General features: G+C 48.4%; 2 protein-coding genes across 2 annotated transcripts in view; both read right to left on the bottom strand.

Moving 5' to 3' along the window:
* LOC138635623 (rho guanine nucleotide exchange factor TIAM2-like) overlaps nt 1–10,733 on the bottom strand; it is a 28,673-nt gene extending 17,940 nt beyond the window's left edge. Inside the window, exons 1-2 of the mRNA XM_069723198.1 lie at nt 10,674–10,733; nt 10,375–10,560 (exon numbers count right to left, since the gene is read on the bottom strand). The gene's annotated coding sequence lies outside the window, so the exon portion shown is untranslated. The remainder of the gene's footprint in view (nt 1–10,374; nt 10,561–10,673) is intronic.
* Nucleotides 10,734–11,687: 954 nt separating this feature from the next.
* LOC138635624 (transcription factor E2F3-like) lies at nt 11,688–15,475 on the bottom strand. Its single transcript, XM_069723199.1, has 9 exons — nt 15,270–15,475; nt 13,924–14,229; nt 13,623–13,663; nt 13,491–13,537; nt 13,223–13,409; nt 12,849–13,004; nt 12,622–12,736; nt 12,228–12,402; nt 11,688–12,134 (listed from the first exon to the last, which is right to left on the bottom strand). The coding sequence occupies exons 1-9, from the start codon at nt 15,384–15,386 to the stop codon at nt 12,097–12,099; spliced, it is 1,182 nt and encodes a 393-aa protein (XP_069579300.1). The 5' UTR covers nt 15,387–15,475; the 3' UTR covers nt 11,688–12,096.
* Nucleotides 15,476–15,966: the final 491 nt, after the last annotated feature.

Consider the following 15,966-nt stretch of genomic DNA (forward strand, 5'->3'; position numbering starts at 1 on the left):
AGGACGCCCCTCCACGGGCGACCCCTCCCATTCATTACAGACAAAGACCCCTCCCCTTCCCTCCCCTCCCCTCCCCTCCCCTCCTCTCTCCGCCCTCCCCCTCCGGCAGGCGTGAGGCCGACATATTGAAGGAATTCATCAGACTGGGAGCTGAAAAGAAGCTGATGAATGATCAGATCTTCAGGGTTTGTTTGGAGGAATGCCACCTGCTGCCCGAGAGGACATTTTTAATCTGACTCTCGGATTCAGTTCCTCCCGACAGCCTGATGGGGGCGCTGCAACGACACACACCGGCCGGCACCGACGCCCTCCTCAGGGCAACATTTTTATCGATCTAAAGCTCATGAAGCGAGGGCAAATTTATAAATTTACAGTCGAGGAAAATAAAATTGACTGTATTTGCATTTTATTTGAACAACTCCCTGATAAAGAATAAGATGTGCTGACTTCCTGTTTTAATAATCCTGCTGCTGGTTCTTCTTTCCATCATGGGGCTTAAAGTCTTAAAAAAAAGTGTGAAAAAGTGACGTATCTTTCCAGAACAGACGGTCTGTGACTAATGTAGAAAAGAAAGAATACGTCTGCTGTCAAAATAAGAGCTTCAGACCTCGCCGATTGGAAAATGACCGGTTTTATTTTGAAAGGCGACTTTATGACGTAACACTTTCAAGCAGAGCTTCTGTTCACGACAGTTTTTGTGGAAAAGTTGCAGAGACAGAAGAAACGTGGTCTGTAGTCGATGACATCTGACGTCACTGGTTTTGCCAGTTTTCTTTTTCTTTTGTCTGGCGGTCGAGCAGGAAACAGGAAGTCCGGATCTCTCTCCGAGACCCGTAAACAGAAGGAAGCTGAGACACCTCCTGCAGCAGGAGATCCTCGAACACACCCGACGCATTTTCACGACTCCTCTCAGTTCTCTTTGTTTGTCAAAGCCGACAGCTGATGACGTGTTTCTGTCGTTTTTAAGCTGCAATTTGCATTTTTAATTTCTTTCTCTTTGTTTTTTTGTGTTTTTCACTTCGGTGCCTCCGTATTTTAGTGCTGAAACATTTTTGGTTTTTTTCAGGAAAATGATGAAGCACCGGTCTGTGAAAACAAAACAGCTCACTCGCTCTGACTGGTGTTCCCGCCGGTCCGGTCCGGTCCGGTCCGGTTCGGGAGGATGTGAGTGTTCTCGGACGACGTCCTGGGACAGGCATGCTTGTTAATCATGGTGTGATATAACGTGTGCGACACACCCGGAGGTCAGCGGGTTCACACACACAGCACTTTAAAACAAATGTTACACCATTAAAACGACCGAGCCGAGTGCCGCCGGCGCCCCCTACAGGATGCAGCTCACTGAAGAGAAATGTCCTGAAGGTGGCGCTGGAGGAAAGGTCATGAGGTCAAGCCCTTCAAAATAAAAGCCTTTGTGGTGTTTGACTTGTTTTTCTTCTTGCACTTTTTCTTTGCCATTAATTGTGCAGCACTGATGGGAGTTTTTTTGCAGGAGAGGCCAGCCCCCCCCCCACCTCCCCTCCCCCTCCATGGGAAAGCACAAAGACTGAGTCCGATAAGGAGGAGGAGGGGGAAGAGTACCCAGGCAGCAGCGGTAGGTTTGGGTGGGTGGGGGTCCGTTTCCTGTCCCGGCTGACTGGGGTCCTTGTCCCGGGACTGTGGGCAGACGGGCGGGGCCCCCGGACTCAGGTGGAGCTCCTGCAGCTGCTTCCTCCTCTGCAGGGCCTCAAACAGCAGAACTGCGGACACCATCGTCCTCATCATCACGTGTCTCTGGCTCGGCTGCTGTGATTGATCGTCTCTAATCGACGGTTAATCGAATGCCGTGTTTGTTGGTGTCGGGGGGCCGACGGGCTCAACAGGAGCTAATCGAGTTTAGTTTCCAGATCAAATCCAGTTGAAAGGTTATCTGCGGGTCCCGGGAGAACTCGCTGAGGAAGAGTTCACAGCATCTGTGTTTGTGGAGGACGATGAACAGAAGAACATTGGTTTGTTGGTCTGTGAACGTCCTGTCAATCATACAGACACGCCCCCCCCTCCTCCCAAAAAACACGTCTTTTTGAGGCTTATTTTCTAATTAATAACGGATTATTTTCAGATGGACTTGCCAGAAAACAAACTCTGTGATCGGGACGGTTCTGTTTAAAGCCACGTTTACTGTTGCCACGACGACGAAGGTTAAGATAACTAAGGAAGTAGCAGCTTTAATGCGCCGCACGGTTCAAGTCATTAAACTCAAAACATTCATCCGTCCCTGACTTGAATGTAAATTCAGCCGTGTTGTGGCATCGCCACGCCTTCAAATTAGATTATGGAGACTCCACGGGGCCCCCCGAGACTCCACGGGGCCCCTCAGGTCCTCGCTTCAGCCTAAATGATCTAAATGATCCGCAGTACAACAGCATTTGTCGGCACAGCAGGCGTCGCTGGACTCTGAAAACCAAACCAGACAAGTGTGAGCTCCTCAGTGGGTGACAGCTGAATGGAGTGTGTGTGTGTGTGTGTGTGTGTGTGTGTGTGTGTGTGTGTGTGTGTGTGTGTGTGTGTGTGTGTGTGTGTGCTGATGGCACTTTTCTTCCTCCTCCTTTGTCCTGCAGAGTGGACACACACTGAAGGAGAGACGGAGGACAAAGCAGAGACGAGCGCCGGCCTTTCTTTCAGCCTCCAGATTGCTGCTTCGAAGCCCCGAAACATCCATCAAACTACAAGATTCCCCGTCAGAGAGGAGCGACACACTAAACCTGACAGAGTTTAAAACACCTGCACACAAGTCAGGCTCTGAGAAATGAGGTCGATCCAGAAGTGTCTTCAGCTGCAATACCAGCGAGTGCCACTAGAGGTCGGCTCCAAAAAGCCTCAGGCTCCATAGACTCCCATTCAACTTCTCTCATCAAATCCAAAGTGAATAAAATGTGTCCATCAGTTATCTCGGTGTTGTTAGCTAAAGTCACTCCTTCTTCTTAGTTTTCTGGAGGTCCATCTGAAAATAATCCCTCATTCATTAGAAAAGAAGATTCAAGAAGACCTGTTTTTGGGGGCGTGTCTGTTTGATTGACAGGCCTGTGGTGCAGTCAGGTTACAGCGATCGGTGGGCGGGACGTAGTATCGTCAGGTTTCCGATCAGATCGGTCAGATCCACCGCATTACAACCACAAGGGAAATATATTGACTTTTTAATGACTTTTTAGAAAATAAGGACGCGTCCCGACTCCAGTTGTACTTGTTAAGTAATCCGTGTAAATGTTTGAGGAGACTAAAACGCGCTGCGTGAACGATCCCGTCAACTCAGCAGGTTTCGTCCGCGTCGGCCGCTCTTTGGTCTCCGCCGGTATCGGAGGTGTTTTCTTAGCCTCGGTCCAGCTGCTGTGTCACATCAGGATCATTTCTGCCCTCGCAGCAGCTTGAAAACACAAACGGGCCCGAACGCCGCCGCTCGGTTTGTTTTTCAAATCCTTTGCTGAGCTCATTGTGAAAGCTTTGACATTCCTCTGAGGCTCGGCGGGCCGAAAGCACCGGGAGCTGTGAAACCTGCGAGCTACCTGCCCCCGGAAAACAAACGCTCCTTTTCTCCGGGCTCCCCCCCTTCAGATTAACTGAGCCTGTTTACGGCTGAGTCTTTAATCTTAAAGTTTCAGGACAACAAGGGGAACGCTGTTCTCCAAGAAACCTCTCGGACGCTTCCAGAAGGTTGAAGCGAGGACGGTTTCTGAAAGGTCGAGGGTTTGGTTCGCGGTTCGTGTGTTTCCTTTCAGATACGATGACGCTAACGGCACGAGAGGAACAATGTCGGGGCAGCAGAAAACCTAAAAATACACTTCCATTAGATTTAATCAGACTCCCAGCATGCACCTCTTATGACATTTGAAGGCAAACTGCAGCAACATCTGGGAGCTGCTGCAGGAATTTCCCACCCTGGTTGTAAACAACATGACGTCAGACACACACACACACACACACACACACACACACACACACACACACACACACACACACACACACACACACACACACACACACACACACACACACACAGGACGGGCGTTTGATTCGAGCACCTCTGCAGGGTCAAACATCCCGTCACGCGCTTCCTGTCCTGCCGTCACTGGACGATGACCTCGCAGCTTTTTAAAAAAAAAATTCCCTCAGGGGGAGAAACATCTGGAACAGAACCACACCTGGACAAATGTTCCACTTTTACAGTTTAAAAATGTCTCTCTGATCATTTTCCAGATCGTCCCTCAGTTCCCAGGTGGACTTCCTTCCTCCTGGAGAATTCAGCTCTCATCGACTTCCTGTGAAAAACCAACGAGCTTTCACTTTCTGATCGGACGGTTTGTCTGAAATCTGTCTTTGTGACATCAGACACGACGATGGACAGATTATAAAACAATCTGTCAATCAATCCATAAGACAACAGGGTCCCTGGACAGACTTGAAGAAGAAGCACCATTCCTCCACTACAGGAAAGACACATAACAGGAAAGAGACACAGTGAAGACAAAACAACTCTGAACAATATCCATGTGTCTCTTTGTAGTTGTTGTCATTTTGTAGTTGTTTTGTGTCTGTTGTTGTTTTGTGTGTCTTTGTAGTTGTTTAGTGTTTTTCCATCAAACAGAAGTGTCCCGTGGTTCCACTTTGTTCAGTCGAGCCTCTGCAGGCTCCTGTTTGATGGCAAAGGTTCACATTCTTATTTACTTAGATGAACATTGTTTTGTTTTATTAAAGGCCGTCTGGAACTTCTGGTCCAGTTTGAACTCAGCTGTCACATAAAAACATTCCTGAGAGGAACCCATTTTCTTACATATGAACACGGAGAGGAACCAGAACCAACAGGAAGAAGAGGATAAACTCTGCTCATTATACAACAGCTGGAAAACAATGACGACAGAGAAGCGAGAGGAAACGCAGCGAGGAGGAGGAGGAGGAGGAGGAGGAGGAGGAGGAGGAGCTGCTGCGAAGAAAGGATGGAAGAAACTGAGCAACGAGGGAACTATGACGGGAACCCTGCAGAAACCACATTACAGCCTCCGATCATCTGCCCGGTTTAATTCTCAGCCTCCAGCCGCCTCTGAAAACTTCCCATGATTCCACTGGGCTCTCTGCAGCAACACTTTCCCATCAGAGGGAATTAACTCCCACAAAACGTTACAGTTCCTCCGGTGGGTTCGTGTTTCCACAGCAGGGTCGGAGCCCCGATGAACGGCCTTTCACATTAAAAGCTTTCTGCTCCTTCACAGTAAAAGCCCTGCAGAGACATTTCATTCTATACTTTTGTTGGTTTCTACTTTGAAACAGATTTTCCTCACGAAGAACAGAACCGAACCGAACAGAAGAGTTATTGAACGCAGCTCAGCGTCGGCAGCTCCGAGGTTTTTTTTTTTTTTTTTTTTTTTTTTTCACCGCAGAGAAACAGAAACTTCTGACAGATTCAAATTACTGTTTCTGAACCAAACTGAGGAGCAACGGAAAAATGTAACAAGAGACACCAACATATCAGGGAGACCAGGGGACAGAAGGGGGACAGACGGAGGACAGATGGAGATGGAGGGACAGACTAATGTGGGAAACTGGACGAGGGGACACGTGTTTCAGTCTTCGGGAGGACGGTCTGACGGTCGGAGACGCAGCAGGAAACTTTTAATGAAACTTTTAATGAAAAATCAGCAGAAACAAAACAGAGCCTGAAGACACAAAGAAATGAAACGTGACCTCATTACCCGGACGGGACGGGACGTCTCCCGCGGTCACAACGTCCTCAGACGGGACAGAAAGGACGTGAAGAATGTCCAACAGAAAAAAAACTGCTGATATTTAACACAGTTATAAATAAAAATGAAATTAAAATCAGCTGCACAGCTGAACGAATTAAAGAGGAATGACGAGGGGGAGGGGCTTCCTGATGATGATGGGGGAGAGGGGGGAGGGGGAGGGGTGTTATTATGTGGGTAATTAGAAGCAGCTGTGGAGGGAAACTCAGCAGCAGGGTGACACAACACACTCATCTACAAACAGTCTTCACTCGGAGAACCGCGGTTACGATGTAACCACGCAACATCTTAAAGCAGGTGGAGAGAAGAGTCAATCACAGCGTCACCGTGACAACTTAACAAACATCAACTCACTTCAAACTCCAGAAATTACTTTAACAAGACAAAAGAGACTTTGCGTTGTATTTGCTGACATTTTATCATTTATTAAAAGGACACAAACTGCCCTGTCAGCAGCTCCTGTCTGCAGTGCATCATGGGTGATCATTTTGAAGTCTGTTTCTTGGTTATCAGGAGTCATGTTTTATATAAACATCATATAAAGGACATTATTTGACACATTTAGGAGGTGGTGTGTTTGTTGATCCTGAACGAATCAATTAAATGTTGCAAAAGATGATTTCATATTTATGTGTCGTGACTTTTGAAGCTTTTGGTTAAAAGCTCTTGGTGGTCCTCGTTGACACGTTTGTTTCCACGGAAACAAAAAAAACCCCAAAGCATCTTTGCCTACGAAGCCGTGTTCACCCTCCATCCGCCCCGACCTCCTCCTCCGAGTTCCTCTAAAGAGACTCCGACGTTCTGCTTGTCGTCATCGACGACCACCGAAACCAAACAGAAGTTCTCATCTCATCGACATGTCGAGCTTTTTCCACTCCACACACACACACACACACACACACACACACACACACACACACACACACACACACACACACACACACACACACACACACACACACACACACACCAGACAGAAGACTCCTGTAAATTACAGCTGCGGGCACCAAAGAAAACCTCATTATCACGAGCAGCACGATTACAGTTCCCTCCGTCCTCCGAGTGATCATGAATCTGTGTGTGTGTGTGTGTGTGTGTGTGTGTGTGTGTGTGTGTGTGTGTGTGTGTGTGTGTGTGTGTGTGTGTGTGTGTGTGTGTGTGTGTGTGTGTTGTTAATTGCTGCTTCATTAAAGCCGTTTGAACCTGTGTTTGTTCGTGAGCTGACCGCAGTCCGACATGTTTGGAGTCCACTTTAAATTTAAGCGCTGCCCAACGGCTCAGCTGAGTCCCCCCCCCCCCACACACACACACACACACACTTCTCCCCCTCCCTCCTCTCCCCCCGACCAAAACCACAAAGTTGGAAAAGAAAAAAACCCAGCAAAGAACCGCAGCTTTTCACAAGAACAGTGTTGGCCTTGTTGAGTTCGTGTGGCGGGCCGCCGGCCGACAGCTCCGCCCACTTCCTGTGTGGACGCTGAGCTCAGAGAGGTTTTAATTCACCTGCACGTCAGCGACCGGCTGCTCGCGCTGCAAAATCAGTGTTGCAGTGAAATCTGATGATAAATCACAACCGTGAACATTGGTGATTTCATGGACCTGAAACTGGAGCAGAGAAACATCAGATTTGGGATCTCCAATCTCGATCTGTGACCTTTGACCTTCTCCTACAGCTGCTGTTGATCTGTAGTCGGGGGTGAGGGTAGTCGGGGGGGGGGGGGATGCCAGAGTCCTTCATGCTGCTTCTCTGAGCTGCGGTGGAGTTCTGCTGAGTCGGCTCTTATCAGTTCGGTCTTTTGCAGAAACAAAGCCTCTCTGTTGTCGGGTCGCTCCGAGCTGAGCGGCTTAAAGAACCGCGGGGCAGCCGGGCCTGTGGCCTCGGTCCAGTGGCCTCGGTCCAGTGGCCTCGGTCCAGTGGCCTCGGTCCAGTGGCCTCGGTCCAGTGGCCTCGGTCCAGTGGCCTCGGTCCAGTGGCCTCGGTCCAGTGGCCTCGGTCCAGTGGCCTCGGTCCAGTGGCCTCGGTCCAGTGGCCTTCTTCTTCTTCTTCTCCTCCATGTGTGTTGGCGTCCTGCTGCAGGAACATCTGTGGTTCTGTCAGGTGTAACAGAAACAAACCCGGACCAGAACCTGGACCTCCTCTTCTGCTGACTCGGGATTAATCACCACTCATTAAAGGGTCATTCCTGCTTGATCTCAGCCTGCATCAACGTGTCTGCTGAACAGGCTCTTTAGTCTCAAGCCCAGTCTTATAACCGGTCTAATAACCGGTCTTAAACCTCTATGTGCGGATCATTTATCCGAACATGTCCGGTACTGTGAACCGATGTGATCCCGTTAACTTTATATTGAGGTAAAGTAGATTTTGATTGTATTTTCATTCCTGAACACAATGAAGCGTTCTGGACGCCGTGTCGTCCCTGTGCTGACGCGAGGTTGTAAACTGACCCCAGATCAGCCTGACGAGGTCCGCTCTGACTTCATGAAGACGCCGTCTGACCGCCGGGCGACATCTGGAGAGCTGGGAGGACGACTTCTATTGTTCACCGTGAGGAACAAAAGAGCGGCAGCACGACGCCGGGCCTCCCGCCTGTCACGCCGATCGCTGACGCGCGGCGGGAATCGATCACCGAATAAAGCCGGAGTTCCTTCCTGCCTCCGAGCTCTCCGAGGAGTTATTGGATGTTCATCTGCTGCGTTCTTTCACAGAGAGAAAGAGATTCTTCAGGATTCCAGCGAACACGTCTGCGTGCGTGTTTTGTTTTTTTTCCCGGTGAAACAGACGAGCTGCGTTCGACCCGTCGAGGCTTTTTTTTTTTTTTTTTTTGCTCGTCTTACAACGCAAACAAACCGCAAACCACGTCAGCGGGCGGAGGAGGACACGCAGAGTCAGGATCTGTTTTACCATTAAAACGGTTTCTAATTGGTCTCAATCAGTCTGTAGGTAACCATAGTAACCGTCCTGACGCTTCAGGCTCCAGCAGCTGTTCACTGTGAACCGACTACAAACACACTTTAAACACAAGCCGTCTGTTTCTGTGGACGTGTCCTCCAAAAGTACGCGGACACTCGACACAAACACATCTGGTCCGTTCAGACCACTTTTAAAAAAACAATCCAAACACCACTTGACCGACGTGATCGGGTCGAGTCTGACGGTTCAAGTTGGGAATTACAAACTCGAGTGTTCAGAGATTCACAAACGTGAAGCAACTTTCTACCAGACGGAGAATTAAAATGAGGCTGCAGAGACGACTTTTAAAAGGTTCGAATCAGGTTTTAGATTCAGCGTTGGGGTCCTCACAAAGACAGAAGTACAAAGGTGTGTGTGTGTGTTGTGGTTTCAGGTCTTGAACTCTCCTCCCTGGAGGTTTTAGGGACTCTGCAGGACACCACTTAGCTTTTAATGCCACACACACACACACACACACACACACACACACACACACACACACACACACACACACACACACACACACACACCCTGCTGGGTTTATCTGCCAGCGTTTCCACTAATAGAGTCGCAGCTGCTGGATTTTCATTGTTGGTTTTCAATTCAGGGAAACAACAAGTGAAGGAACCCTGAAGGAACACGAGGAATTCACACGAGAACGTCTCATAACACATGAAGAATAAACATAAAGTGGAAAGCTGCGGTCATTTCCTTCAGTGGTCGATGGTTAACCCCTGAAACATGTTTATGCTGCATCATAAAAAGAAAGAGGAACATATTCGGGTCGGAGAAACTCCGTCTCTTCTGTTTTAATGACCTCCGACTTGTTGCCGGGACACAGAAGAGGTTCATCGTAGCGATCGTTGGTCCGGCTGGCCTGGACGACGCTTCACGTTCCGCCTCGCGTGTCCACAGATGAGCGGAGGCAGGAAGTGTCTGTTTACAGAGAACATCTGGAGGGAGAACCAATCGTCTCGCTGCGCACGTTACGTAATCACCGACGCAGTAACGGGAGGCTTCGGTTTAACACAGGACGTCCCCACGAGGGTCCCGGAGACGGAACAACACCGATCCTGCAGCGTCTGAAGACACGGAGGACGCGCTCGTCTTCATACTGCTGCAACACGCCGTTATAAACACACCGAGAGGACGGATCACCCGACAACAAACCACCAGAGCACCGCAGACAGTCCAGAACCAGGCTTATAACCAGTCTGAAACCAGTCTAAAACCAGCCTTTAAACCAGTCTGAAACCAGTCTGAAACCAGTCTGAAACCAGCCTTTAAACCAGTCTGAAACCAGCCTTTAAACCAGTCTGAAACCAGTCTAAAACCAGTCTGAAACCAGTCTAAAACCAGTCTGAAACCAGCCTTTAAACCAGTCTGAAACCAGTCTAAAACCAGTCTGAAACCAGTCTTTAAACCAGCCTTTAAACCAGTCTGAAACCAGTCTGAAACCAGCCTTTAAACCAGTCTGAAACCAGTCTGAAACCAGCCTTTAAACCAGTCTGAAACCAGTCTGAAACCAGCCTTTAAACCAGCCTTTAAACCAGTCTGAAACCAGCCTTTAAACCAATCTAAACCAACAGGGTTAACGCAGCACGTCGTCCTTCATCCTTCAACACAAACAAAGACAGAAAATAAAAGACTCACCTGCAGCTCAAACTTCAGTTCTTCTGTTCTTCTCTCTCACTGTGTTCAATCTGGGAGTCGCAGTCTCGTGTTTCCCATCCTGACAGGAGGAGGGCGGGTCCTCCTGCTGGATCCGGACCAGGAGGAGGAGGAGGAGGAGGAGGGGGGGGTCACCAAACCACACCTCTGAGACTCAGTGAAGCTCTGCTGGAAAACAAAGTGCATTCACGTTGTACTTTTACTGCATCTCTGAGGTACTTTTTTCACCTCACAGCAGTTCGAACACAAAGAACTAAAACTCGGACCGGTTCTTTTCTTACTTGAACCGTCTGCTGCCGGTTGGCTGCAGGAGGCTCCGCCCTCCTCTGGGTGGCGTGAAGGTCCGACCTCTCAGCAAACCTCTGGAGTTTAACACAACACACCGATGGAGCTCGATTCCAGGAGTTTATTTTTTCAACAGCTCTCCTGCTGTTTACATTTCCCAGCATGCCTTCATTATTTCCTTCGTAACTTATTTTATAGTCAGTTTGACCTAAAACCTGCTTCGTGTGATGAAATTTTGATAATAAGTATTGAATGTTTATACCTTGAAAGAGTTTACGTAAAAACAACTGGAGGTAAATCTCCCTCGAAATTGTTCTTCTGCTCTTTATTATGAGTTTATTATTGACGGATTCATGTTGAGGCAGCAGTTCAGATCAGAAGGAAGTATTTGGAGTAAAAAAAGTGCAGTAATGTCCCGCTGAACTGCCAGAAACCGACGGCGCTCTGCTGCCCCCTGCTGGTGCACCGGAGAACGACTAAACGTTCACTGGATACAACACCAACATGCAGAAGTCAAACAGATGAGACCTGAACATCCGTTTGAGGTTTTCAACACAGGCAGCAGCAGAAAAGAGAGAATTCATCCAAACTAAATAGAATTAAATTCCCAATTAAACATACAAAAAAAAAAAAATCATATTTTTGAACAAAAGCAGGAATAATATTGGTTTTCTTTGAACAAACTGTTTGAATTAATCCCCCAAAAAAGATTTATTCATATAAAGTTACATTTCATTCTGCCTTTGCCATATTTTTTCATATTCTGCACCGAAAACATGTTTTTGTGACGATAATCTTGTGTTACAGGCGTCTTGTAGTGATGCGTATCTACCACCAGGAGGCGGTAGTACACGGAAAAGCTGTTTGACAACAGCTATTAAACAAACAAAAGAAGAATTCATTCCAGTATTTTTGTTTGAATGCAGTTGGACTCTTTTCTCCGAGTTAAACACTTTCTCTGCTGCCTCGAGGGATTCGAACCGGCAGCCGAGCAGAGAATGAGTCGCAGGTTTTGAGGTTCACGTTTTTTATTGGTTCCAGAAATCTTTGAGGCGTTTCGACATTTATATCAAAAGGAAAAACAAAGAACAGAAAAATACAACAGTGAAAAATATTTTGCGGCACGTGTGTGTCGGCACGACGACGTCGCCGTCCGCTTATCGTACGAAAAATAAACGTCCCGCTCGCACGGCGCTGTGTCCGAGGAAAAACCCAAATCCCGCTTCAGAGGCGCGAACGATCACGATCAATAAATAAAGTGTTCAGACGTGAAGTCTCCGTGACGTCGCCCCTCGTGTGAGGAGACTCTCCGCCGGTCCCTGCGGACGATCTAATAATCGGGCTTTTTGGCATTTTTCCTTCCACGTCCGTGTCCGATCCCTGAGAACGCCGGCGCCTCCTGCTGGCCGTCCGACGAGGCTACGTCGTCTGCACGGCGCTCTGTGGACCTGAAGACTCTACAGCGAGCAACGAGAAGATCAAACTAGAGGCGGCGGGGAGAGACGCGGCGAGGACGGAAAAACAGACGCTCCGAAAGGAAGAAACCAAACCTGAACGCAGCCGGCTCATTCTGACCCGACTCTCCTCCAGAGGTAAGAAGAAGCTCCGCCTCCTCCTCCTCCTCCGCTCCGCGGGGTCAGAGATCACGGCGACCGCCGAGCCCGGCTCGCAGGTCACCACGGCGATGGGACCCTCCACCGCCTTCAGACGGAGCTGAACGCTGTCCTGCAGCAACACACACACACACACACACACACACACACACACACACACACACACACACACACACACACACACACACACACACACACACACACACAGAGGTTCACTCTTCACGTCAGACCACAGACCTCAAATACAACATGTGAAGTCATGACACGTTTTATCTTATAATTTAAGTGTGTGTGTGTGTGTGTGTGTGTGTGTGTGTGTGTGTGTGTTTACCTCTTTGGGTGGAGGGATGTCCAGTTTGGTTTCCTGCGGAGCTTTGATGATGATCGCCATCTGATCCTCACAGTCTTGGAGTCGCCTGATGTCCTCGAACGTCACGTAGGCCGACGTGAGGGAGGGTTAAAGAAAAAGAGCCTGTCGGATCACGAACATCGGGAAAAAAAGAAAAACGCCGCGAGGGATCGTGACGGTTCACACCTCTGACCTCCGTGGAAGGATATGCCGCGTTGTCCGCGTTATCGGTCATCTTGAAGAGCTGGTGGGCGGAGCCTCGGATGAGGCGGTCCAGCGCGCTCTCCACCAGCTTCAGGTGGTCCAGCTCGCTCTGCAGGTTCTTCTGGTTCCTCCACAGGAAGCTGGAGATGGGGCTCCATCCTCTGCACACACACACACACACACACACACACACACACACACACACACACACACACACACACACACACACACACACACACACACACACAAAATGTTGCAACTTAACAGCTGTTGGTTTCGCTTCAATCTTCTTCAGTGCAGAACATTTTTCTAATTATCCAGCAGACGCCGATCAACAGAGAAACGCTGCACGGACCCGACAAATCAATAAAACACTCACATCCACCGGATCCCGCCGGCCGGCTCCTTCTGGACGAGGCTGATGCCGTCCAGGACGTCGGTGATGTCGTCGAAGCGCCGCAGCGGCGCCCGCAGGCAGGACGCCGCCTGCCGCAGGTCCAGGCGGCCGTCGGGCACCGCCAGCAGCATCTGCAGGAAGCGCCGAGTCAGCAGGTCCAGAGGCACGTCTGCATACGAGAGGTTTGGAGTTTCACAACGTTGGTCTGTGACAAGTTTTCGTAAGAAGAAAGTCTCTCTTCTTCTCTCACCTGCTGCGGTCACATGACCCGGCTGGTCACGCTGTCCACACGAAGCGCTGCAGGAGACACAAACACACATGAGCTTCTCCGCAGCACCTGAAACACAGGTGGGGACGACACAAACCGGGGACGACGCGTCACCTGGAGTCCTCCGGAGGATTCTCCGAACCTCCACCTGGATCCTGGAAAACACAGAGAGGAAACACGCTCAAAGTCCCGGCAGGAAGTCACGCAGGTTCAAAATGTTGGATTTAGCTTTCCCCCCCTAAAAGAGTGTGATGTCATTTTCTGAGTTTTAAGTGAGTATTTTTGCTGAGTCACTGAAATGTGGCGTCTCTCCCGTTCACACTACTTCAGATTTAATAAAGTACGACAGAGCCGAGTCTCAGTAGATCTGGATCAGAACCTTTTATCACATAAGAAGACATTAGGGCCTCCAGACCTGCTGCTGTGGCTTCGCTGCAGCAGGAGCCTCCTTGCCACCTTCATCACCACCACCATCGTCATCATCATCGCCTCCTGCAGCGGTCCACCACCGGTCGTCCTCAGAGGACTCGCCCCTCCGGGGGCTCATCAGGCCCAGCGACCCGTCCAGGTAAGCGGGCATGAGGGGGATGGCGTCGCCGGCGACCTCGTCCTGGGAGACGTCCTCCGGCAGGAAGTGGTCCTCGCAGATGAGCTGCTGCTCCGCAGAGTCCTCGAGCTCCGCCTCCCTTAGCTCCGCCTCCCTCAGCGCTGCCAGCCACACCTGGACACAAAGCCGCTGGAGTCACTTCACACCTGAGGACCCGTCTCCAGTACCAAACTCTTCTTCGTCTTAAAGTTCAGTTTGATTTTCATTTGCTTTTTAAAATCAAAAAAATAAAAATAAAGATTAGATTGTTAGTTTGGCAAATGAACATGTGATGAAACAGCCCCAACTCTGTTCACTTCCTTATGCAAGATTAAAAAAAATGACTCAAGTATATAAATAAATAAACACATAAATAACAAAAATGAAATACATAAATTTATTAAATGGATTACATTATCTAAAAAAGAAGACATACTTAAAGTCTAGAATTTATTTCTACATTTCCAAAACTTTTTGGGTCTATATGTTAATTAGGTGGGCGGTCCTAACATGAGCCTGAAGCTGATTGGTCAGCTGGACAAACCAGACAGAACTTCAAATGACATCTAAGTGTACAAAACAGATGAATAAATTAATGTTGAAGTTCAGAAACAGTCTAAATTATGTAGATATAATTCGAACAGATAAATGAATTAAAAAATGATTTGACATATATCATCTGTTTAGTCGCAGAGCTCACGGTTCACGTTTCTCTTTCTTTTATAGAAAACCTCTGCGGACGTTTGAAAGGACATCAAGTTGTTCTGGAGGTTCCTCGGAGACTCCTCTCATCATCGGGATGGAAACGGTCTCTTCTCAGAGGTACAAACTACTTTAAACTCGTTTCCGGGCTGAGCCTCCCGTTTCACAACAACAACAACAAACATGGCGGCGGCCCTACGGCTACCGGGAAGGCGGTTAAAAAACAACAACGTGTTTTTGTAACTTTCAGACGTAAATATGTTTATAAAAGTCTGTGAAGAAGCTGGAAACACCGCTTCAAGTTGTTTAAACGACCTTCTGGGGGCCAAACGTCACCAGGAAATGTGCTTTATTAAAATAAATAAATACAAATAAAAGCAGTTATCTGTGAGCGGAGAGCTGATGCGCAGGAGGGGGAGACACGCGGGCACCCAGCCGGAGAACGGCAGCTGTGCTCCGGGTACTTTCCGTACCTTCACCCGGGCCGGGTCTCCGGGGAAGCTGAAGAACCTCTTCGGCGGTCGGTTGAAGACGCCCCGCTTGTGGTCCACCGTGCGGTTCAGACACCCGGAGACGAAACACTTCCCCATGCTGCCCGTGTCTCCTCCGTCCGGACCTCAGAACCGGACTAACGGCTCGACCGGAACCGCTCCGGAAACACAAGCGGCCGCGTGCGGTTTGTTTATGTCGCGTGTCAGCGGAAACAGATGTGTCTGTGACCCGGATGTAGTTCATGGAAACTACAGCGCTGAAGATTGTTTGCTTTTATAATCTTGTTTTCTGCATTAGTGTTTCCATCTTTTAGAAAAGTAACAGCTGTGAAACCACAATAGAAAAATAAAAACATATAAATAAATCACAAATAAATATCCTGCATTAAAAATGTGACACAAAACCAAAGAATTATCAACAGAAATAATATAATGGAATTACTTCTGAAAACAGCACCACAAATAATTTCACAAATAAAAATTAAAGTTTGATCATTTTTTTGCGTTTTCTCTTCTTCTACGGTGCAAAAACATTGAGCATGTTTACACAAGTGCATTTTGAAACCAAATATAAATAATTGGAGGAATTGTTCTCCCATATGTTTCTAAACATGTCATATTATTTTATACATCTTTTTTAATTGTTACAGTTTCTGTCTCTCATTGACTTGTATTATTT

This window comes from Brachyistius frenatus, unplaced genomic scaffold, assembly GCF_029030835.1.
Source record: "Brachyistius frenatus isolate BFR_SWC_R1_liver_20210118 unplaced genomic scaffold, ASM2903083v1 Contig_320, whole genome shotgun sequence".
Taxonomy (NCBI): Eukaryota; Metazoa; Chordata; class Actinopteri; family Embiotocidae; genus Brachyistius; species Brachyistius frenatus.

Excerpts from the sequence above, each read along its gene's own strand:
- LOC138635624 (XM_069723199.1), bottom strand. The coding sequence starts at position 15,386 with ATGGGGAAGTGTTTCGTCTCCGGGTGTCTGAACCGCACGGTGGACCAC. Across the intron at positions 13,664-13,923 it reads CAGCGAAGCCACAGCAGCAG|GATCCAGGTGGAGGTTCGGA; the intron begins GTCTGGAGGCCC and ends TGTGTTTTCCAG. Across the intron at positions 12,403-12,621 it reads ACATCCCTCCACCCAAAGAG|GACAGCGTTCAGCTCCGTCT; the intron begins GTAAACACACAC and ends GTGTTGCTGCAG.